We start from the raw sequence: 24,463 nt of genomic DNA, 5'->3' as shown, positions 1-24,463 counted from the left end.
ATATACCTAACTTATGATCAAGCCATGTTTCTTCTCGAAAAAAAAAAAAATCAGAAGCAAAAATTGGAAACAACCCAAAACAATTAGCAGGAGAATTGATAAAAACATTGTATTCTATTCATACAATGAAATCATACTCAGCAATAAAAAAAGAAGGAACTACTGATAGATACACCCATCAACACAGATGAATTCCAAAAACGTTATGCTTAGTGAGAGAAGTCAAACACACAAAAAAGTACATTTTGCATGCTTTCATTTCTATGAAGTTTAAAAATAGAAAAATTAATATATGGGGACAGAAATCAGAAAAGTGGTTGCCTGGGAGAATGGCAAGGGAGGAAGTGATAGAATAGAAAAGGACTCAAGGGAACTTTCTAGGGCAATGGCAGTACTTTTTCTTTTTTTAAAAAAAAATCTTTATTGGAGTATAATTGCTTTACAGTGGTGTGTTAGTTTCTGCTTTATAACAAAGTGAATCAGCTATACATACACATATATCCCCATATCTCTTCCCTCTTGCGTCTCCCTCCCTCCCACCCTCCGTATCCCACCCCCCTAGGTGGTCACAAAGCACTGAGCTGATCTCCCTGTGCTATGTGGCTGCTTCCCACTAGCTATCTATTTTACATTTGGTAGTGTATATATGTCCATGTCACTCTCTCACTTTGTCCCAGCTTACCCTTCCCCCTCCCCATATCCTCAAGTCCATTCTCTAGTAGGTCTGTGTCTTTATTCCCATCTTGCTCCTAGGTTCCTCATGACTTTTTTTTTTTTTTTTTTTTTTAGATTCCATATATATGTGTTAGTATACGGTATTTGTTTTTCTCTTTCTGACTTACTTCACCCTGTAGGACAGACTCTAGGTCCATCCAACTCACTACAAATAACTCAATTTCGTTTCTTTTTATGGCTGAGTAATATTCCATTGTATATATGTGCCACATCTTCTTTATCCTTTCATCTGTCGATGGACACTTAGGTTGCTTCCATGTCCTGGCTGTTGTAAATAGAGCTGCAATGAACACTGTGGTACATGGCTCTTTTTGAATTATGGTTTTCTCAGAGTATATGCCCAGTAGTGGGGTTGCTGGGTCGTATGGTAGTTAGTTCTATTTTTAGTTTTTTAAGGAACCTCCATACTGTTCTCCATAGTGGCTGTATCCATTTACATTCCCACCAACAGTGCAAGAGGGTTCGCTTTTCTCCACACCCTCTCCAGCATTTATTGTTTGTAGAGTTTTGATGATGGCCATTCTGACTGGTGTGAGATGATATCTCATTGTAGTTTTGATTTGCATTTCTCTAATGATTAATGATGTTGAGCATTCTTTCATGTGTTTGTTGGCAATCTGTATATCTTCTTTGGAGAAATGTCTACTTAGGTCTTCTGCCCATTTTTGGATTGGGTTGTCTGTTTTTTTGATATTGAGCTGCATGAGCTGCTTGTAAATTTTGGAGATTAATCCTTTGTCAGTTGCTTCATTTGCAAATATTTTCTCCCATTCTGAGGGTTGTCTTTTGGTCTTGTTTATGGTTTCTGTTGCTGTGCAAAAGCTTTGAAGTTTCATTAGGTCCCATTTGTTTATTTTTGTTTTTATTTCCATTTCTCTAGGAGGTGGGTCAAAAGGGATCTTGCTGTGATGTATGTCATAGAGTGTTCTGCCTATGTTTTCCTCTAAGAGTTTGATAGTGTCTGGCCTTATATTTAGATCTTTAATCCATTTTGAGTTAATTTTTGTATGGTGTTAGGGACTGTTCTAATTTCATTCTGTTACATGTAGCTGTCCAGTTTTCCCAGCACCACTTATTGAAGAGGCTGTCTTTGCTCCATTGTATATTTGGCAATACATTCTTGATTGAGGTATGGTGTACGCATTTGTCAAAACTCATCAAACTGTACACTTAGGATCTGTTCAGCTTACTGTATGCAACCATATCTCAAAAGATAAAAAAGCAAGTTTAAAACACAGGCAAATAGTCTCTAACTATATGAAAAATCTGTCAACCTAAAATTAAAATTAAATTTATCTTAAGATTCCATTTTCACCAATCATATTTGCAAAATTCCAAAAGGCTCCGCAATACAGTCTGTTGGCGAGACTGTAGGAAAAATAGCCAAGTTCATATATTGTTGGGGTGAGTGCAACACAGTATAGCTATGAAGGGTATTATCAAGCAAAACTATATATGCACTTACCTTTTGGCCCAGCAATCAAATCTCTAGGACTCTACCCTGAAGATATATACCTCCATAAACACAAAACAACATATGCATAAGTGCATTGAGACACTATTTGAAATATCAAAAGACTGAAAACACCCTCAAATGTCCATCATTTGGATATAGTACATGCAAACAACAGTGGAGTCCCATGAATTGATAATAATTTTTAGGATATATTCAGTGGAAAAAAGAAAAACAAACCAAGGTGCCAGATATAGAGAACAAACTAGTGGTTAGTAGTGCGGGGAGGGCTGGGGAGCAGGGGGAGAGACAATATAGGGGTCGGGGATTTTTTTTTAAAGGGTTATGGGATTATATGAAATCATGTGTGTGAAACTTTTGAAAATTGTAAAGCACTATAGAATTTAAAAATCTTTCATTCAATAATTTTTTTTTTTTTTTTTGCAGTACGCGGGCCCCTCACCGCTGCAGCCTCTCCCATTGCGGAGCACAGGCTCCAGACGCGCAGGCCCAGCGGCCATGGCTCACGGGCCCAGCCGCTCTGCAGCACGCAGGATCCTCCTAGACCAGGGCACGAACCCACGTCCCCTGCACCAGCAGGCGGACCCCCAACCACTGTGCCACCAGGGAAGCCCAATAAAATTTTTTTAATTGCTCAGTAGTATTCCTTTGTATGGCTAATATACAACTTGTTCATTAATCTGTTGATGAACATTTGGGTTGTTTCCTTTCATTTTTGCTATGACAAAGCTGCTATGAAAAAAAAAAACACCAAACAAAAAAACCAAGATGCCAAATAATGTATACAACATGCTACATCTTGTGTAAAAAAGAAGGGAAATAAGACTATATAACAAATTTACTTACTTTTAGAAAGAGAAACACAGGAAATATGAGTTAATAAATTGAAAATGGTTACTTATCAGTGGTGGGTGGAGAAATTTGAAGGTGAAAGGGATGGGAGCAAGACTTCCCAGAAAGCACCTTTTAATATAGTTTTGCATTTTGAACCATGTAAATGTTATATATTTTGAAAATAAAGTTAAATCAAAAGAAAGGGTGGGGGTGGGGAGCTAGATGGATACTGAAGCAAGCCTAAAATTCAGGTTTCAGAGTGCTAGCATGAACTTCAATGTCAACTAGCAAATTACCTAATGTTCACACACGGCTCTTCAGTGGGCTTTTATTCATGAAATTTTTGTGCAGACCTTATCTGGAGGAGCAGATGGAGATAATCTTACAAAGGAATTCCAATTCATGAACTATGAGCCTCATCTGATACAGAAAAATTTATGACAGGATAATTTGTAGGCTGATCAATATTTTCAAACTATCCAGGTTTTGTATACAGCAGTTGTATTTTCAAACCTTTGGTACTTAGTTTTTCTTAAATGAATTTTTTTTTTTTTTTCAGTACGTGGGCCTCTCACTGTTATGGCCTCTCCCGTTGCGGAGCACAGGCTCCGGACGCGCAGGCTCAGCGGCCATGGCTCACGGGCCCAGCCGCTCCGCGGCATGTGGGATCTTCCCGGACTGGGGCACGAACCCGTGTCCCCTGCATCGGCAGGCGGACTCTCAACCACTGCGCCACCAGGGAAGTTCCTTAAATGAAATTTTTGATGTATCAATAACTCATATCGTTTTGAGCTTGTCCCCACCCCTCCCAAATGTTTTCAGTACTGTAACCCAGAAAATCTTGTTGATCGTAGATTTGGGTACTGATTTCCATTTATTAGACATAGAATCCTTTCCATGTGCAGACATTTCAAAATTTGCATCTGAGTACGTTTAATGAAAGATGACACTTAAATCACATATATCAAGTTCTCTAAAGATAACATTCTCATCTAGTTTCACCCTGCCAAGTGTATTATTCTATCACAAAGTGGAGAGCTAAAGTTAATGCTTAGGTACAATTAACTATACATGCCTACAAAATCAGTGAATTTGCTTTCTCTTTCTTCCCCTTACTCTCTTTAACAAATGTTGTAACTGGGCATTTGGAAGTAGGTGTAATTCAGAGTATTGCTTGGTGTTAATCATACCTTTAATCTATTTGAAGCCATCCTACACTTTCACACACATGATTATAATACCTTAAGACAGTCCCTATGTTCATGAGGAATCTTTCTGTTGTTCACATTAAGACATGTTTAATCACTTCGAAGTGATTACATGGCACTGAACTACATGGCACTGAAGTTTTAAAACCCTGAGAAAACTGATTCTACATCTTTTTCAGGTTGGTACACTTATAATTCATACTTTGAATATGTTAAATCAGATTCCCACCTTAAACTACATTGGTAAGTGGTAGTCAGACCAAGAGTTTAGAAAAATGCATATTAATCTTTACATTGAGAATATTACTCGCTTTCTTGTTAGTTTGTTGAAGTGCCATTATTTGGTTTTAGGATGGGTACAACTCAGTAGACATCACTAAGACTTAACAGGAATTTCCTTTTCCTTTCTCATTTCCACTTTAATTCATTGCTTGCATTTTCACCGTCTTTTTCAACCACAATTGAGGGTCCTAATGCAACCTAAACCCATGCTTCCTTCCCATTCTAAGAGCGCAAAAATCTAGGAGTATGATGTTAGGAGGAGGTAAATACTACTACTCCCCAAATGCTTTGTTTGTGATAGTTCTTTATTACCCTTTCACTGTCTGTAGGATCTGTAGCAGTGTTCCCTTTTTTTAAAATTAGTTATCTATTTCATACATATTAGTGTATATATGTCAACCCCATCTCCCAATCCATCCCCCCGCCTCTTTCCCCCTTGGTGTCCATACGTTTGACCTCTACATCTGTGTCTCTATTTCTGCCCTGCAAACCGGTTCATTTGTACCATTTTTCTAGGTTCCACATATATGCGTTAATACACGATATTTGCTTTTCTCTTTCTGACTTACCTCACTCTGTATGAGTCTCTAGATCCACCCACGTCTCTACAAATGACTGAATTTCGTTCCTTTTTATGGCTGAGTAGTACTCCATTGTATATATGTACCACATCTTTATCCATTCATCTGTCTATGGACACTTAGGTTGCTTCCATGACCTGGCTATTGTAAATAGAGCTGCAATGAACATTGGGGTGCATGTGTCTTTTTGAATTATGGTTTTCTCTGGGTATATGCCCAGTAGTGGGATTGCTGGGTCATATGGTAATTCTATTTTTAGTTTTTTAAGGAAGCTCCATACTGTTCTCCATAGTGGCTGTACCAATTTACATTCCCACCAACAGTGCAAGAGGGTTCCTTTTTCTCCACACCCTCTCCAGCACCCAAATGCTTCTTCTTAACACAAACGTAACCACTATGACGTACATCCCAGCTTGCCCAGGATAGCCCCATTTCTTGGCTGTTGTCCTGCCCAACTAATAGCATTGTCCCTTTTCGATCTCAAAGGGGTTCTGGTTTGGACTATAAAAATGTCAGCCTAATTATACGTTATACATTTTAGAACATTTTTCTCTTGTTAAAGAAATATTCAAAATGAAGTTTCTTTCAAACGTGACTACAGAGTAAGCACTCAGCAATTCCTATTTCTCTGCAGTAGGAGGTAGAATAGCACATGCTCTGGAGTCGGATCAACATAGTTGGAATCTTACCTTCAATACTTAATAACCACAAACCTTGGGCAAGTTACATGATCCTCTCTTTGCCTCAATTTACGTATGTGTAAGATGAGGCTAAAACAGTACATCAGAGGGTCATTGTGAGGACTAAAGAGAATATATTTAAAGTACTTAGCACTATGCTTTGCAACAGTATTCAGTAAAGGGTAGGTATCTTTAGGCCATACTAAAAAAATACCATCCTCATTTCCCTGTTCAACTGAAAAGTATTTCTTCCTTTCAAAACCAAAATACCACATGGGTTGCTTCATGGTATATATACAAAAGTATTAATTACTGTGTAAAGCACTCAAGACAATGATACAAAATGTTTAAAATTGATGACTGTTTGCTGTTTCACAAAGACCAATGTAATTGCATCCCTGGTGCTCTTGGAAGACCGAAGTGACTCCACCACCCCCTCAAATTCAGCACCTCTTCCCGTCCACTGCAATCCATCCGGTTGTTGCTCCACTGAAGGTGCTCTGGCAAATGTCACCAACCATCTTGTGCCAAATCCAAAGAAATCCATTTAATCCTCATCTTTGCAACATGGAATTGTTACTTTTGAAAAACTTTAGCGTGTCTAAGATCACCCTGGCTGGTTTCTTTTAGCTTTCTGCTCCTTTGCAATCTCCTCTCCCCTTACATGCTGACGTTCCTAGGTGGGTATTTGATCGACCTCTCCTCACCATACAGTTCCTGTATGATCTTACCTCCTCTGGCTCTAAGCACCACCTCGATGATGGACAGCAAGATACATGGTTCCGGTTCAGGCCTCTCCTAATTTCAACTACTTAGGTGCGTTACAAGCAGTTCTACTCTGATTTTCCATTCTAGTTAGAAGGGCCTCCACCCACGGGTAGACATCTAATGGGTCCTGTGGACTTTACTTTTGTCTTCCAAATCTGCGCTCCTATTTCCATCCTCACAACATCCAAAGTCCAAGTCCAAATCACCTCTTCCTTGAATTTCTGTGTTTTAGAAATGCCCCTCTAGCAGCAATGTGGAAGATAAAGCAGGCACGAAGACTACTGCAAATTCAATGCTGTTCTTTTGCTTAATTCTGTGCATGGTTCCACATTAACTACAGGGTAAAGTGTAAACATCTCTCACGGCAGAGGAGGCTTTTCAACATCGGGGGCTTCCACTCTCCAGTACACTCCTCTAATCCCTTAGTCAAAGTTCCCAAATCCTCTTGCTCTAGGTGTGATACAAACCCTGCTGAAATGCAAGTCCCAATCAATACTATTCACCTTTCTTATCTCTTCTAGGTTCTGCTTGACATATTACATGAATCTCCCATATGAGGTGCATGTATGAAGAGTAAAAGGCAGGGATCACATCTTATTCAGATTCTTTTTTAGGAGATACTAAATGAATATATTGACTAAATGAAAATACACATGATAATTTAAAGATTTAAGTTCTGAGAAGCAGACACTTCATTTAATGTAATTTCATAATATTACGTGATCTTTTATTTCAGTTGCCTATTACTAGTAATTTGAGAGTCCCAACTGTCAAATACTACTTTGGAAAAGTGACTTAGATTTTAGTTCAAAATACAGAAGCCAAAATTTAATTGATTTAACTTAAATGGGTTAAACAAGTTAAATTGCTATACTGATGGTGTAAGAGTTCCTGTTTAGCTGGTGACAACGAGAAAAGAATATGATTTAGTTCTCACTTTCTGGATCAACACCTTTTTTTAACATGTCATATAATTAGTTTCTTTCTCTAAACAATGTGTGTGCAAATGATGCAAACTCATTTCATTATTAAGGCACCCAGATAGTGTGTGCTTAGCTGGATTTACCTATATAAGCAGTAAAAAGAAAAGAGAGAAAAAAAGCATGCTATTTCTTCTGCAATCTGAAAAATGTAAGTTATTAAAGCAGTTAAATTGAAGAAAAGAAAGCAGTTTACATAAGACTCTGTTCATCTAGTTACACCTCAGACTAATGTTGATAGGTTTGACTTGTCTCTTATCCTCTACCCATTCAAACACTAAGTGAGCAAGTATTACTCTGAACCTTTAACTTCCAAATATTGTATTAGTGAAACACCACTAAATTACTCTTAAATGTCAGACAACTTATGTTAATCTTGGCAATAAACCATCTTAATAAAACCATAGAAAAAATGAGACACTGTGTTAGTAAGATAAACTAGGAATGGTTAAGGAACATTTAGGCATAGCTTTAGCATTCTTATAATCTTTGCTTCTGGATAGTTGACGCACTTTTTTTTTTAATTAAAGTATAGTTGATTTACAACGTTGTGTTAATTTCTTTGACTTGCAATTTTTATTTGCAAAAATGTTTTGTCTTGTTTTTTTTTTTTTTTTTTTTTCTCATTGGCGATACGTGGGCCTCTCTCACTGTTGTGGCCTCTCCCGTTGCAGAGCACAGGCTCCGGGATGCGCAGGCTCAGCGGCCATGGCTCACGGGCCCAGCCGCTCCGCAGCATGTGAGATCTTCCCGGACCGGGGCACGAATCCGTGTCCCCTGCATCGGCAGGCGGACTCTCAGCCACTGCCCATCAGGGAAGCCCGTCTTGAGTTCTTTTAAAAAATCAGTGGTTAAACATCTTAAGCAGCACTTAGACAAGCACTCTTGCTTCTTAACTAAAATTTGTAATTATTTCCTTCTGAAATTTTAAGAGATGATTGCTGCTAGTAGATATTCAAATTCAATTATTTACCAAATTATTAACTAATTGGATAAAATATCTCTGTGCTTTATAGCCTTCAAACGGTTTCTAGGAGGACAACATACTCCACAACTATCTGAAAAAGAGCACTTGTTAATGCAGTCAGCACAGCATTTCACCAGTTAGGATTATAAATTCTCTTCAGTTATATATAACTTCCTTTACAGCATTCTCTATGTGCCTTCATTGAACATTCCTGGAAAAACCTTAGAGAGAACAGCATGATAAAATGAGAATATGTGCCAAATACAAGGTACCATTATTATAAAATGAAATACTATTGGTAATTAGAAGTGACGTGTTAATGCTAATATAGCTTACTATATTTTATTAGTGATGTGGAATTGGAAGACTCCCTCCCCTGCCCAAATCATGTCATGCAAGCAGGAAAGCATGAAATGTCAAAACTGCCTAACATTAAAAAATAAGTCTCTTAATTTATTTGCATTCTAAAATAGAGCCCTTCATCTGAATCTTTTTTCCATATAAAACACTACTAAGTGATGTACAGGATTTGTCAAGCCCATAGAACATTCCCTTTGAAATCTTAAGTTCAATCACTATTTGTTTTCTACTATTATACTACATTTTGGCAGCAACTGTTTATTGGTCTGTCATTGCAGTAATTGCAACTTAACAATAAACCAGTCTGACATTTTAGGTCTTGAAGATACATACCATATATATTTCTTTAAAAATAATCATACTTTTGTAAGCAATACTTTACAGTAGACACCTCAAAAATCTACCATAGATGTGAAACTTAAAACGAGAAAAATTTAAGCTCTAAATCTTTATACATATATATCCAGATTTCTATATATATTATATATACATATACAAGTATATATAAAATATATATAATCAGATTTGAAAAATGAACAAAAACTGGGCACTGTACATAAAGTCTTTTTAAAACTCAAACAATAGAAACCTCTTTAAACATTAAACAATTTTAATAAAAGTTTCTGTACAATGCTAAGCAGTTTTATTTACACATAGAAAATGTAATAGGAGTAGTGTTTGAAATTACAGAACTCCTTAAAATTTCAATGGCAGGTAAATCTGGAAAAAATAACAGCATTCCATTCACAAATATTTTCAAGCAATAAATATGTATTTATAAATAGTGTAAATTTACATCAAGATTAGAAACAAAAATCACAAATCTGGTTTATTCCTTAGTCTATGTGCAATCCATTATCTTTGTGACTTGGCTGTTAATTTTTTAAACTTTTTATTTAGGAACCAAAAGTGTAATAACCGTCATGGTTTCAAAACAAGACAGAAAAACATAAAAGCAGTAAAAAAGTTCCTTACCTAACTTTTCACATTAAAAAAAAGTTGACCAAAGAAAGACTTAAAATTGCTAACTACCTTACAAAGAAATGACCAGCTAGGCTAGTATTTTTTTCCAAGGAAAATTCTGAAGGGGGAAAAGATAGATGAAAACCAATTCATCAGCCCAGAAATAGAGAAATATAAAAGAGGTTGTCTTCAAGTCAGTAGTCTGTATGATGTTGCCAGTTTTGTCAGATATATACAAAACATGGAAATTATTATTTTTTTTTCTGAAGTACAGCTGATCAGCTTTGTGAGAGTCCTGGAGTAGGAGCAATGCTCTCCCCTGTCCAGTTGGTTGACACTCCGCACTTGGAAGGTTGCATAGACACAGTTTTCAGCCAGCAGCCTTACGAGATAGCTACAAAAACCAGTGGTGCAGAACTGGGTTAGTTCCTGAATAGCAGAAAAGTTCTCATTTAATGTCCATGGAACAATATCAAGATGAGGAGGATGGTAATGGAGGAGCCTGAAAATAAAAGTAAAGTATGTTACTTTGGTATACAAATTGTTAATAGTGTTCCCTAGCTCCAGGTTACGAACACAGCCTGTGTATGAAAGTAAAGGAAATAACAATTCTCAAGAAAGTTCAACGGCCTGCCACACTCTGTCAAGCAAAACCAACCTCCCTTACTGTCTCCCACCTGGTCAATTTTCCTAAGAGTCTGAGACCATTACCCAACTCAGCACATCCACATTTTTCGGTACTTGTTCACCAATTAGTCAAAAACTCTTAGAATGTTATTAGGTTGACCATTTTTTGAGATTGCTTAAAAATATAAAGAAGGCTTGTGGAAAATAATATAACAAATCAATTATGATTTCATTAGTGACTTGCTTCAGAAGCTAACTCAACTAGATAATAAATTTTGTTTAACATATTCCAGATAATTTTCTTCTTCTTCAAGCAATCCTGAAGACCATTCAAGTGAAAGTATCAGGAGCTAAATTTCAAAAGTTCAGTTTCTGATCACATATGTAAGAGAAAAAGTACTGAGGGAATTCAACAATTCTCTTCTATTCATAAAACTACTGATGTGCTAGAGTAAAATGCTTCCCCCTAAGCATCTGCTGTTTAAAATTAAAAACTGTATGCAATTTATAAAGATACTTGAATTTCATAAGGTTATATAACATTGCAGGAAGTTAAGCTCCATCAAATATCCCCATAAAGTTAATACTTCTGGCAAGGACAAGATTTTAAATAAATACAATTAGCTCTAAAAGCAGAAGTATATTTAAAAGCATACATACTGATTCATATTGTGGACACTAATAACCTATAAACACAAACATTTTATCAACTGAGATCAAATGACATAAAGGATGTGACAGTGTTCTAAAAGCACACAGATTTTTAAATGTAATTACTGTGACATTATTTAGGGCTGGTCTCACCCAGGAAGAAAAGTGAAAATGAAATATGCCAACTTCATAGGAATAAATACCTGGAAGTGGAAGAGGGGGAGTGATATGTTTACTCATGCAATATCTGACGAGCCAAAGGAAATTTTAAATATTTCATTACCTCCTCCTTATCAGGTGGCAGAACAAACACTGCTGCTTCCCTATCCAGCTAACTATATACTCACATGTTGATTTCACTTACTAATGTAAATTGGTCATAGACTTGCATCAGGTCCTCCATTTTGTACTGTTCTAGCACCACAAAATTTTCCAGGTTTCCACTTGTTTTTCGTGCACAATCTTGGCAATGCACTATGTAGGTCTTTTGAGAATTGCTCTCATTAGTGACAAAAAGCAGATCAAAAACCTCCACCTATTTATACAAGAGAAAAAGCATTCAATAGAGACAGTAGTATTTATTTATTGTACTACTTTAGTATAATCATAGAGTTCTACTTCACATGGAGTTGTGGACAGTGATCACTGGTTAAGAGTGGGTACTAAGAGTTAAGAGTGTTTAAGAATCTTTAATAGACCAGACCCAAAGACATGGGTGGTAATGTCTATTTAGGGGAGTGACCTTGGGGAATGACATATTCATTACAACCACTGGCAAAAGCCTAATTCAAAAGTTTGATAAAAGTCAGCCTATTTATGTTTTAAATTCAAAACATTAGTATACAATCAGATGAAAGTGATCATTATTTTCCTTTTACTTCTCAATGATAGTACTTATCACAGGGCACTGTATATGGATATTTGTCTTCCCCAATAGACTGAGCTCCTCAAAGATGAAGACTATGTTTTACTCATCTTTGTAACTCCAGAGCATATCATTTCACAGTGCTTAGTGCTTAGCCAAACCTCAAAACAAACTTGTTGAATCAATATAATCTGATTATTTTACAGATGAGGAAACTGACAGGTAAGTGACAGTAAGTGAATGTTCAGCTATAAGCCTCATGTTAAGGAGTATGAGTACAATCAAAAAGTATAGTCATGAGTATAGCATGATTTTAGAAATAATACCTCTGTGTTAGAGAGACTGATGAGTTGCTAAGGCTCAAGCAGGATAAGGAATAACAGTACAGAATAAAAGTCATTCTCAAATACTGGAAAGCTTATACATTCATTTTTCTGAGGTATAACACACCTAACTAGAATCTATCTGGTCTCCCAGATAGATTAGCCAGGTTATACAGCATTAAAATAGCTGATAGATAGACTGAATCATCTCAAATAAAAGTCAACATCAGAATTACAGAATTTCAAGGTCTGGAGTAGATCATTAATATCCCTGGCTTTGGCATATCCTTGAATGTATTCAATGAAAGAAAATTCTCATGACTTCATGTCTTCTTTGAAGTTATGTTAATTAAAATCCCAGAGTTACCCATGTTTTCCATTACTATCAATGAGCAACAACATGAACCTCATAACCTGAGCTACAACATTTGTGAACATCCTTCAACCTGTCCCTCACTTCTGCCATTTAATGAGTTGTCTGATGAATTTTACCTTCGCAATATTTTTGTACTCCTCTCCTTCTTTAATATTCCCACTGCCAGGTTCTAGTCTAGGCCTTAGGATAACAACTCTTAACACCACTGCAAGAGCTTCTTATCTCCATCCTCTCCAATCACTTTTCCAACTTGGGTGCCTGCCCAAAAACTTTTGATGGCTCTACGACCTCCGAATAGATATCAAATTCCTTAAAATTATTCAAGATGCTCTGCAAACTTCCTACCAACTAGGCTTATATGTAGAATTTACATAGTCTGTGTTCCAGCCACATTGGACTATTTACCGTTTTCTGAAGAAACCATTCCATTTCCCATGTTGTTCCTATAGCTCATAACAACATTCATTCTACTTCCAACTGTCATCATTTTTTAGTCCGCTAAAGTCATACTCATCCTTCAAGGATGGACTCAAATGTTAATACTTTGGTGAACTCTTAGGCCAATACTAGAAGGAAAAAATTAGGTCATTTTCTCCCTTAGTGTTATCCTAACAGTAAGACCAAGACCAACTTTGCATTCACCACAGTCTCATATAACATTACAACTATTTATAATTTGTCTTCCCCAAGTAGGATGTAAGCTCCTTCAGAGCAGGTACCATATCTTTGTTTCTGCATCTCTTGCAAGCCTTGGCCACAGGAGAAGATTGACCCATGTACTGTGAATTGTACCAGAGAGGACTGAACAATGATCTGCCTGGAGCTATACTGAACTATATCCACTTTACTGGCATCTGTATACATCTGGACTGTTCCCAGTTTAAAATCTCAAGACTAAACTTGACGCTTATCATCTGTATCGGTATCCATGGGGAACTGGTTCCAGGACCCTCCATGGATACCAAAATCCAAGGATGCTCCAGTCCCTTACAAAAAGTGGTGTAGCAACTGCATATAACCTATGCACATCCTCCCCTATAGTTTAAATCATCTCTAGATAACCTATTAATACCTAAAACAATGGAAATAATTGCTGGTGCATGGCAAATTTAAGTTTTGCTTTTTGAAACTTTCTGGAATACTCCCCACCCCACCCCCTGAATATTTTCGATCTGTGGTTGGTTGAATCCACAGATAGGAACCTGTGGATAGAGAGAGAGGGCCAACTGTTACCTACCAGATAAATGACACTAGTAGATACTTTTAGAGTTAATTCACAGTTAGTGAAATGGCGTATCACCAGATTAAATTTTAATATAGTAGTTACGTAACAAGACTGAACACAACAATTTCAGTAAAATGCATTACATAAAAGTACATTTTAAAAAATAACTATGGTGCTTCCCTGGTGGCGCAGTGGTTGACAGTCCGCCTTCCGATGCAGAGGACACGGGTTTGTGCCCCGGTCCGGGAAGATCCCACATGCCGCAGAGCGGCTGGGCCCGTGAGCCATGGCTGCTGAGCCTGCGCGTCTGGAGCCTGTGCTCCGCAACGGGAGAGGCCACAACAGTGAGAGGCCCGCGTACCGCAAAAATAAATAAATAAATAAATAAAATAAAATAAAAAATAACTAAAGAGGGCTTCCCTGGTGGCGCAACGGTTAAGAATCCACCTGCCAGTGCAGGGGACACGGGTTTGAGCCCTAGTCTGGGAAGATCCCACATGTCGCAGAGCAACTAAGCCCGTGAGCCACAACTACTGAAGCCTGCACACCTAGAGCCTGTGCTCCGCAGCCACCGCAATGAGAAGCCTGCGAACCAGAATGAAGAGTAGCCCCCGCTCACCACAACTAGAGAAAGCCCACACACAGCAACAAAGACCCAACACAGCCAAAAATAAATAAATTAAATAAATAAATAAAAACAAAACAAAAAACTAAAGAGAAACCAAAACTGGAGAGGTAAGAGGTTTATAAAATAACTGTGGATAAGAACAGTTACTTACCTCACAAATGCTACAGTAATGCGCTGGCTCTTCTTTTGTTCGCCCATGCCAGATAATCTCTTTTCCTGCAGCAATGAGAGCTTCCCTCAATGTCTGACACTGCTTCAGAGTTCTCAGAAGACAATACCTATATTGTGGGGGGAAAATTATTTGTGACCAGCAACTGCACATTGAAAATTTTTAGCATGAAAGATGTATCAATAGAAGTAATGCCAAGAGATTCTGTTTTAATATCTGTAACCACATTTTTTTTCATCAATTTCTCAGATATTCTCAGGTTTTAAAAATAAGGCCAATGCCCAGCAGGTCTGACAATGACAATATCAGATCATTTAAAGTTGAGAATAATTGATATCTGAATATCAAAATATAATAACCTGACACCTTGTTTAAGTGTAAGTTGCTAATTTTGGCTCTTATTTGGGCAAGTCAATTAACCTCTTTGGAAGTCAATGTCTCATCCTTGAAATAAGGGGTCTGAATTCCAGATGTGAACTCTATGATTCTAAGTAAGGCAGGAAAGCACACTATTTCTATCAACACTACCTAGACACTCATAAACAGCATCACTTATATGGCTGCTTTTGAAACTTTTGAGTATATAAGCAGAAAAGTATTTATGGATTTAGTCACTACACCATACAAAAAATGGGTTCACTGTAGTGCTGAAGAAGAAAAAAGACACTTCATTCCTTGATTTTAACTTGAAGATAATACAGTGAAATATTTCATTCATATTAACAATAATTGAACTTTTCTTATACCTTTTCTAAACTCATACTTACGATGCTAATGATATAGTGAATTCCTACAATTTGTGATTTTCCTATAGTTTGCTGTCACTACTTGGAATTATTTGCTAAGTTCTCTCACTTGGAACTACTAATATTTAAAGTATAATAAATAATAGCATATTTAATTTCTCTTAATTCATACTTCCTTGCTATTTTACAAGTTACTAGGTTAAAGTACTGTAACTTATCAGAACCCACATAAATTAAAAGCCAGCATAAAAAAGATTAAAGATATATGTAAAATTTCATAACTTATTTAACAAACATAAAACAACATCAACTTTATAGTTGTAAGGCAAACCCCTTAAGTATCATTTTCAAAGGATTTCTCTGTCAGTTTGGCTCCAGCAATTCTTGTGTGTTTAACTTATTTAGAAACAAAACAATGCTTTAGACTATGGTTGCAAGTCAAAGCTAGGACAGCTGTGTGTGTATGTGTGTATGTATGTATGCCAGGGGAGGAGCAAGTAAAAATTTAGATCATGGCAAAAACGGAGAGCATATAATTCAGATTTTGCTGCTAGCTCTTGAACAGAACCTGTTCCTCCCTTTTGCCCTCTGTGTCCTATATACTTCATCTCTGAAGGCACTGATCTAACTGAACAAGTTTTCCAAGCAGGGCTTCAAAATAAGGTCTTTTTCACAGGAAAATACTGCCTAAAACTCTGCAGTATAGAAAGATTTATATACTTACTTATACTTATAAATAAGTATAAGTAAGTATATAATTAAGTACTTATAAGTACTTCCTTATACTTATTTATATATAAGTATAGGAAGATTTATAGACTCCACTATGCTCCCATGTGGGAAAACAAACAAAAAATGATAAAACAATACTATAAAAATAAATAAATAAAAAATAAGAACAAGACAGGAAACATGGTATTAGGTACTTCACACATATTATGCCATTTAGGACTCTTAACAACCCTGTGCAGGAGGCACTATTATCTCCACCCCACAGATAAGAAAACTAGGGCCCAGAGAAGCCGATATTATAAAGCTATTTTTAAGTGGTTGGGCTAGGGGTTTGTAAAAGCAGAAAATCTCAAGTTTCCCCTCACTATCTTACACTGTACTATCTTCTTTCTGGTCTCTTTTCACATCTTCTTACCCACTTTCCCCTTTCTCTTTTGAAAATGAGATTCTTGGGGCTCAGTCAGCACAGTTTTCCCCACACACAGAGCCTTGGTTCTGTGGAGTATTATTCCACTCTTTAGTCAGCAAATGAACTTTCACTTCCAATGCTACTAACTGCTTTGGCAGTTAGATTAGACTGTAGTTTATAATTTATGGCTAGTTTGGTAGTTTCATCTAGAAAAAAGCAATATACTACTTTTCTGCAAACAATAAAGGGTTAGAGTTAGGGTTGCTAAGAATAAATACTAAGCCAACAGTATTTTGCTTCTGAAATCACAGCTCCAGAATTTTTATTTTGTGAGATACTGGAGTCTAAGAAAACCAACAGCTCTATTAATCTGATCTGACAACGAATAACCAAGTCGCGGTTTTCCCCCTGCCCTTATGATTTTTCTTAACAGTAAAATTTTTTGTTCCTTCCCATTTTCAAAGGGTAGCAGTTGGAACAGAAGAAGAATTGAGAGAGACAGAGGCTCTTCTGTAGTTTCGGGTTAGCAGGTGCAAACTAATACATATAGAATGGATAAACAACAAAGTCTTATTGTATAGCACAGGGAACTATTTTAAATACCTTGAGATAAACCATAGTGAAAAAGACTATAAAAAAGAATGTATATATATGTATAACTAGGACTTCCCTGGTGGTCCAGAGGTTAAGACTCCGCACTTCCGCTGCAGGGGGCGCAGCTTCAATCCCTGATTGGGGAACTAAGATCCCACATGCCACGCAGTGCGGCCAAATATATATATATATATATATATATATATATATATATATACACACACACACACACACACACACACACACACATATATATACACACATATATATAAAACTAAACCACTTTGCTGTACAGCAGAAATTAATACAACGTTGTAAACAACCACACTTCTATTAAAAAAAGAATTCAATTTGTTAAAAAAATAATAAATCACTAGCAAAATGTGTAAAACTGTAGAAGACAGAAGATGCTGCTTTAAATACATTTTAGGAACAGGGTCAGAAATGATTTCAGAGCTAGAGAAGCTGGGAATCAAACTTCCCTTTGACTTTTCAGGATCAGTCAGGATCAATCTGGTTTCAGGACTCAAGTACTGGTTTTAGTTGTTTGGATAAAAGACTACACAAAAAGGCAGGGGTTATTAAAAGGCAGATCTGGCTTGGAAGAAAATCACAAGGAAGAGGCTGACTGAGGGCTGGGTGTATTTGAGGTTACACAGAAGAATATAATCCAACCATAAACCCATCTGGCAAAGATGAAACCTAAAATGGGATGGAATTTTAGAAAACAGCTTGCCATAGGGGATAGAAATGAAAATATACTTGAAATATTACAATAAAAAAACTGAAGACAATAATATGAGGACAAACGATCATACACAGTATATTTATAAATCAACACATTAGGAAAAAGACAGACTTAGTATGCCATGGATGCTAAAAGGAGAGGGAGGCAGAACTCACAGTTTTCATAAAGTTGTCAATTTAGATGTGACAGGAAGGAGAAGTGGGAGGAAGGCACCTTCTAGGCAAAAGGAATTCCATGAGCAAAGGTAGTGCCCAGATTATTTAGGGAATAAACAACTGTTCTTATGACTTTAATCTTGGGATGACGTTTCTGAGGTAAGAGAACAAAGGAATGAAGCCAGTGATATTACTGGGTTGGCCAAAAAGTTCATTCGGGTTTTTCCTTATGACAAATCCAAACGAACTTTTTGGCCAACTCAATATATTACGTTGAAGTTAAGAAAACACTGGGAACTAGTATGACAGTTTGGGGGTAACCTGACTACGTTTCCAAAGTAAGTTCCTAAATATCGGTGTGGAGACAAGATGAAGCATGGGTTAACTTGCTATGGCACTTTATGGTAACAATGGTAACAATGGTTAACCATATGGTAACAATCTCTGCCACTAAGAAGCAGATGATGTACAAATTTTAAAAGTATACCAAGAAGTACCTTGCCTTGCCCAGTCTCTCTTACTGAAGGACCCATGTAGGCAAAGTGAGCCAACATGTGAGCCCTCAAGACTTCCCACCTGTCACTCCAAAGGTGGATTCCCCTAGGACAACAGTGAGTGTCTAAATATCAGTAAGACATATAACAGTTTCATTTAAACCAACCACATGGCTGAAAATCAAGGTCTCAGTCAATGATAAAATGAGTATCTTACGAATTTTAAACTCTCAGATAGAAAAAACACGCATGAAAGCAAATATATGTTAACCACGAGAATGCAGAGTTTTAGAATTTTTAGATTTTGTTTGCTCAATATTATCACAAAGCATTGTATATTTAACCCAATGGTGTTATTAGAAGACTCCCAAGGACAACAGCACTAAAATCTATGCTAACTATGGACTGGTCTTCATGGCTACACCCTCTTATTCAATTATTAGGTCAACAGCCTATGACTACAGAGCTGTAGAACACCTCATATATCCATTTAAACATGGGAATCAAAGGGAAAAGGGAGTTAATATTTAACAGTCTGCTTTATTTTATACTCAAAACCTCGGTGCTTGTGATAAAGTATATATTATATAGATAGGGTAATAATCTATAATACGTGTGAAAGAAAAGGAGAAACAAAAATATTTTTAGTTCTAAAAGAGACTGAACCTAGACTAGGGTGTCCCTAACTTGTCTGGACCATAGGATTCATCTAGGCCATTCACTGTGAAAGAGATTCCCAGGGTTCTTCACACAGAGCTCTGAATTTATTTATTAGGAACAGAGTCTAGAAATCTATTTTAATAAGAGTCTTGGTTGATTCTTATAATTAGGCCAAGTAAGAACCAGTCAAACCTCTTACTTCATTAGAAACAATGTCTAAAATTTGTAACAGGATTTTTCAGCAAATCACCATGTTTTTATGATTAGAGCCATAAGAGATCAATCACAGAGAGAAAGCCAGAGAGTAGGAAAGAGCACAGATTCTGGAGCTAGACTGCCTGGGTTCATATCCCAGCTTCACACATAAGTCTCAGTTTTCTCAAATGTAAGGAAGGCACATCTAACTTACAGTACTATTATGAGGAGTACACATGTTATCTAAAATGCTTAGATTAGTGCCTGGAAGTTACTGATCAATATTTAATCTTGGTATGTGAAATTTTAAAATTGTGTTAAAATAATTATTTAATGACTAAATTAATTTTTTTATTTGAAAAAATTGTGCAATGAATGCCAACTGGAAGGGTAATAGTTACACCTAAAAGAACATAAAACAGATTATTGAAAAGGTGTTAGTCTAGAGTCCAACAGGTCGGGATTTCTCAACATCAGCACTATTGTTATCTTGGGCTGGATAATTCTTTGTTGTGGGGACAGTCCTGTGCATTGTAGGATGTTTAGCAGTGTCCCTAACTTCTACCCACAAACTATCAGTAGCACCCCTCCCACTGAAGTCATAACGCTGCCACATGTCCCTTGGGGAAGAGGGTGGGGGGAGGCAAAACCGCCTGCAGTTGAGAACCACTGAACTAGGTCCATGAATACTAACTTACTTAAAAAACAGGTGACTGACCCTTCTATAATTAATATTAATAATAATTATCACAACAGCTACCATTTACTGAGTGCTTACTCTATGCTAAGACCAATACAATACTCATAAAAGCTATTAGAAAGAATTGTTATCCCCATTTTCAGAAAAGGAAATGAAGACTAATTTTGACCACGATCCCCCAGCCAGTAAATGGAGAAGCTAAGACTTGAAGGCAGACTGGACTCCAAACAACTACACAGTGCTGCCTGTAATATTTCACTGGAATATTAAATAGCACACACTCTAAGACTGAGCAAAATTTAAAAGGAAAGGCAAATAACGAACACATAATAACAAACACATAACACAAAGGGTAAAGGGAAAGCACATTAATACTGTACATATAAGACATTACATTTAAAAACTGAAATATAAAAACAGTACTTTATAAGATGGTCAAAAGAATGACAAAATGATATGACAAGAAATTAAATTTGTGGGGAATGGTTTTCAATGGACTTGGTACTGTTGAAATTTTAGAAAATTTATTTTCAACTACCGACTTACACCTTATCAGTATTTTTAGAATGTATTAACATATGGCAGATTAGGGAGAGGTAGACTAGAGAATGTGTATTCTGAAAATTAACACTCTACTACTACTATTTTTTTTTAATTGGGGTATAGTTGCTTTACAATGTTATGTTAGTTTCTGCTGTACAGCAAAGTGAGTCGGCTATATGTATACATATATCCCCTCTTTTTTGTATTTCCTTCCCATTTAGGTCACCACAGAGCACTGAGTAGAGTTCCCTGTGCTATACAGTAGGTTCTCCTCAGTTATCTATTTTATACATAGTAGTGTATGTATGTCAATCTCAAACTCCCAATTCATCCCACCCCCCAACATTCTACTACTATTTGATATGCTCCTCCGAAGTCTAAGACTTCCTAATATTGAACTTATCAGAGGAAAATGGGCTCTTTGGCATTCTGATTTTTGACATTTTAAAATATACTGAACTACTTATTACGGTGATTTAAGTGGAATAACAAAGTAGTTGAAGAAACCAGAGTTTCCAATGTATCAGAAACATACTATCATTACCTTAACTTGCTAATACTCCAACACGATTGTAACAATTTATACCATATTAGTTGGAGTTGGCCTTATCTACCACTGAGATTAAACCAGTTAACTGCATCTAAAAAGAATCCATTTATTCTGAAAGCCTGTTATCTACAGGGAAGTCTAATCATTACCAAGACTCTGCACTACTCACTTGCTACGTTATCATTTGATTCCTTTCAAGGATCCTATTAAAAGAAATATTTCAATGCTAAAACATAATGAATACATGAGTCTTATGAAAGTGAAGTGAAAAAGAGCCTTTGCACTACTAACTATATAGGAGAAAATGTAGGCCAAGCAATGTATCTCAAATATCTGAAAATGGGACCAATGAATTTGTAAAGAATGAGGGTTTCTCTTAGCTCTCAATCAACTAGTTTAAAATTAAAATCAAAGGGTAAAAACTGTATATTATGATGAAGATGGATAAAAAACAGCAATAATCTCCCCACTCTTAACTTTAAGTTTTAAACTGCCTACTTAAAACTTCATTCACTCAGGACTCACTAATGAAAATATCTATAACAGAGTTTATACTGGAGTGGGACACGGGTTTACCAAAGGTAAACAGTTACCAAAGGTCAACAGTTACTCTCAAAAATGTATAACCCGAATAAAATTATGAGAAAACATATCCAAAATATGGAACTCTATACAACACAAAGGTCTGCTCTCTTTAAAATAAAAATCACGAGAAAAGACTCTCATAGATTTAAAAGAGACTAAAGACACAATGACTACATACTGAATTCAATGTGAACCTTGATTCAATTTGGATGGGGGTGGGAGGGGGAGAGCTAAAGACATTCTGGGTAGTTGGGAAATTTAAATGTAGACTATGTATTAGCTGATTACTATTGAACTCCATACTTCTTATGTATGGTAAATGGTACTGTGGTTATGTGAGAATAAATATCCTTACTCTTAAGAGATACAGGTTGAACTATCTGGGGTGACATGTCATAACATCTGCAAATTACTTTTTCATATAACTCAGCCTAAAAAGTATGTGCGCAAGCATGTGAATATAGAGACTGATAGGGAAATGTGGCAAAAACTTATCTGATGACTCCAGATGAAGTTATCTAGGTACTGATTGTACTATTCTTTCAGCTTTTTTCTGTAGAATAAAAAAGTTTCAAAAGAAAAAGTCGGAAGAAAAAGTATAAGTTTGGGAGGGGGCATACAGTAATGTGTTACAGGCAAATTTAATATGTTTTAAAGGATAATAAGATATATTAACATGGAAAAACAGTCACAGTTCAGTGAACTAAAGGAAGAGATCAGTAGCATTACATTTATTGTCTTCCTTAATTCATTTCTTTGTGTGGGCACTGCTCTACTTTAAGAATGGCTAATGGTTCAGAAAACTCAACAGCTAACCCTTAGCAGGGATTACCTATCAGCCAGCTGAGAGATACAAATGTGTATCTCAGACTCTTCTCTAAACAATAGAACCATATATCCATCTGATTACTTTAAAGAGATTCCCACTGAAACATCGTAAAAGGAATTCAAGTTCTACGAGTCTAAAGCCAGCCAATCTGGTAATCATCATGTCCTATATCTAACCCATTTCCTCTTTTCTTCCTTTACTCCCAGTTTCATCAATAAGCACAAATATCCCACTGCATGGCCCAAGACAAAGCCCCAGCAATACTGATTCCCCTCTCACCTCTACCACCCAATCAATCAATATGCCTATTTTTTCTATCCTTTGTCTTTCCTTTTGTCTGAAATGTAGCAACTACCTTCTAATTAATATGCCTCTAAAACTTCTGCCCTCCATTTAGTACTTCATCTTGCTGTCAAGTTATCTAGCATGCAAATTTGATCATTATTAAACATACTAAAAATTCTAAAGGCTTCTCATTAGCAGCTGCTGCCAATGTGAAGTCTACTTGAAATCTTTAGCAACAGAAGTTTAAATCTATACTCTTCAGCTGATATAAATGAATAAGCAGGGCTTAATCCTGAGAGACATTTGAAAGTTTAGTCTAAAGAAGGAGAAACTAAGCTTACTTGCAGCATATGGGGTATGTGGAAAAAAGTTTATGTTCATTTGAACAGTGAAAGGAAACCAAAAGAGAAGTTATGCACTGAGCTTCCACTAAAATGTTCCTAAGGAGTTAGGCTGTGAACTTCTCAAGTCAAGTTCACTGAAATTTGAAAAGAAGTAATCAAGATAATGAATATTCCTTGAATGATATCGACTCATGCCAATGTAGGAGACATCTGGAAGAATGTGAAGGAGAGTATGAAGATTAGTGTATTTTAGAAAAATAGCTAGAATGTAGGAATTTTGAGATTTACTAAATGACTTACTCAGATAAAGGACTTTATGGAATTGTAGGGCTCTAAAAGACCCAACTTGAATTTAAAAGTGCAAAGAAAAAAACAAGAGTGGTGATGACTTTTTAAAATAACCACAGGTAATTCATTCTCAAAATGATAATAAGGGATTAGTAGGTGACAACAGGAGAGAACATCATGTCCCATTATTAATCGCTCAGTGCAAATACAGTTCATAACCTCTTACAGTCCCACAAATTTTTCATAAATTTTGCATAAACTCATTGGTGTTGAAACTTGACCTGGGGCTTTTTATAGTTTTCACTTAGCTCATCAGAGTGACTATTTATACGTTTTACTGCAGAAATTTTAATGTGTTTGATGCTAGCACACTGCCACAAACTCTGGTGGGAGGGTAAAATAGATGTACTGTTTTACCTTTCTAAATCCAAAGAATTCTGAATACCAAAACACATTTGGCCTAAGGGGTTTAGGATAAAGGACTATGAAGCTGTAGTACTACTTCTATGAAGCCTTTCCTAAATGTTCCCCTCTCTCAGAAGCACTTTCCCCTATGCTCTCCCATTTTTTTTTTTAAAACAGTATCTCCATCATTAAAGCAAAGATCATGTGTTTGAACGTTTTGACTATTTCCCCATTTATTTTAAGCAGCCTGAGAAGTGATCAGATCCTTCTGTCACCTAGCACTATACCTGAGTTCCAACTCAGTTCATAATGTAGATTAAACAAATAAAAGAATGAAAAGAACTGGGTAGAGCCGAGTGAATGACTGGATAAGAAGGCACAAAGTAAATTTTGCTTAGATTCTTTATGGTTGGGCAGACTAACCATTTAACCACGAAAACCTAAAAGTCACACATTGTAAATTCACAGTATTTTAAGAACTAAAAAAAAGCAATAGGGCTTCCCT

General features: G+C 36.4%; 1 protein-coding gene across 3 annotated transcripts in view; it reads right to left on the bottom strand.

Moving 5' to 3' along the window:
* Window positions 1-9,515: 9,515 nt before the first annotated feature.
* The window catches only part of KDM6A (lysine demethylase 6A), a 209,193-nt gene continuing 194,245 nt past the window's right edge, over window positions 9,516-24,463 (bottom strand). For all 3 annotated transcript variants that reach the window (XM_082681587.1, XM_082681586.1, XM_082681585.1), the window contains 3 exons: window positions 14,679-14,805; window positions 11,475-11,645; window positions 9,516-10,334 (listed from right to left, as the gene is read on the bottom strand). In XM_082681587.1, coding sequence (XP_082537713.1) covers window positions 10,305-10,334; window positions 11,475-11,645; window positions 14,679-14,805 — 328 coding nt within the window. In that variant the 3' untranslated portion in view covers window positions 9,516-10,304. The remainder of the gene's footprint in view (window positions 10,335-11,474; window positions 11,646-14,678; window positions 14,806-24,463) is intronic.

Source organism: Grampus griseus (genome assembly GCF_964374135.1).
Source record: "Grampus griseus genome assembly, chromosome: X".
Taxonomy (NCBI): domain Eukaryota; kingdom Metazoa; phylum Chordata; class Mammalia; order Artiodactyla; family Delphinidae; genus Grampus; species Grampus griseus.
Note: the sequence above shows the minus strand (reverse complement) of the source record. Positions and strands in the feature narration are given on the sequence as shown.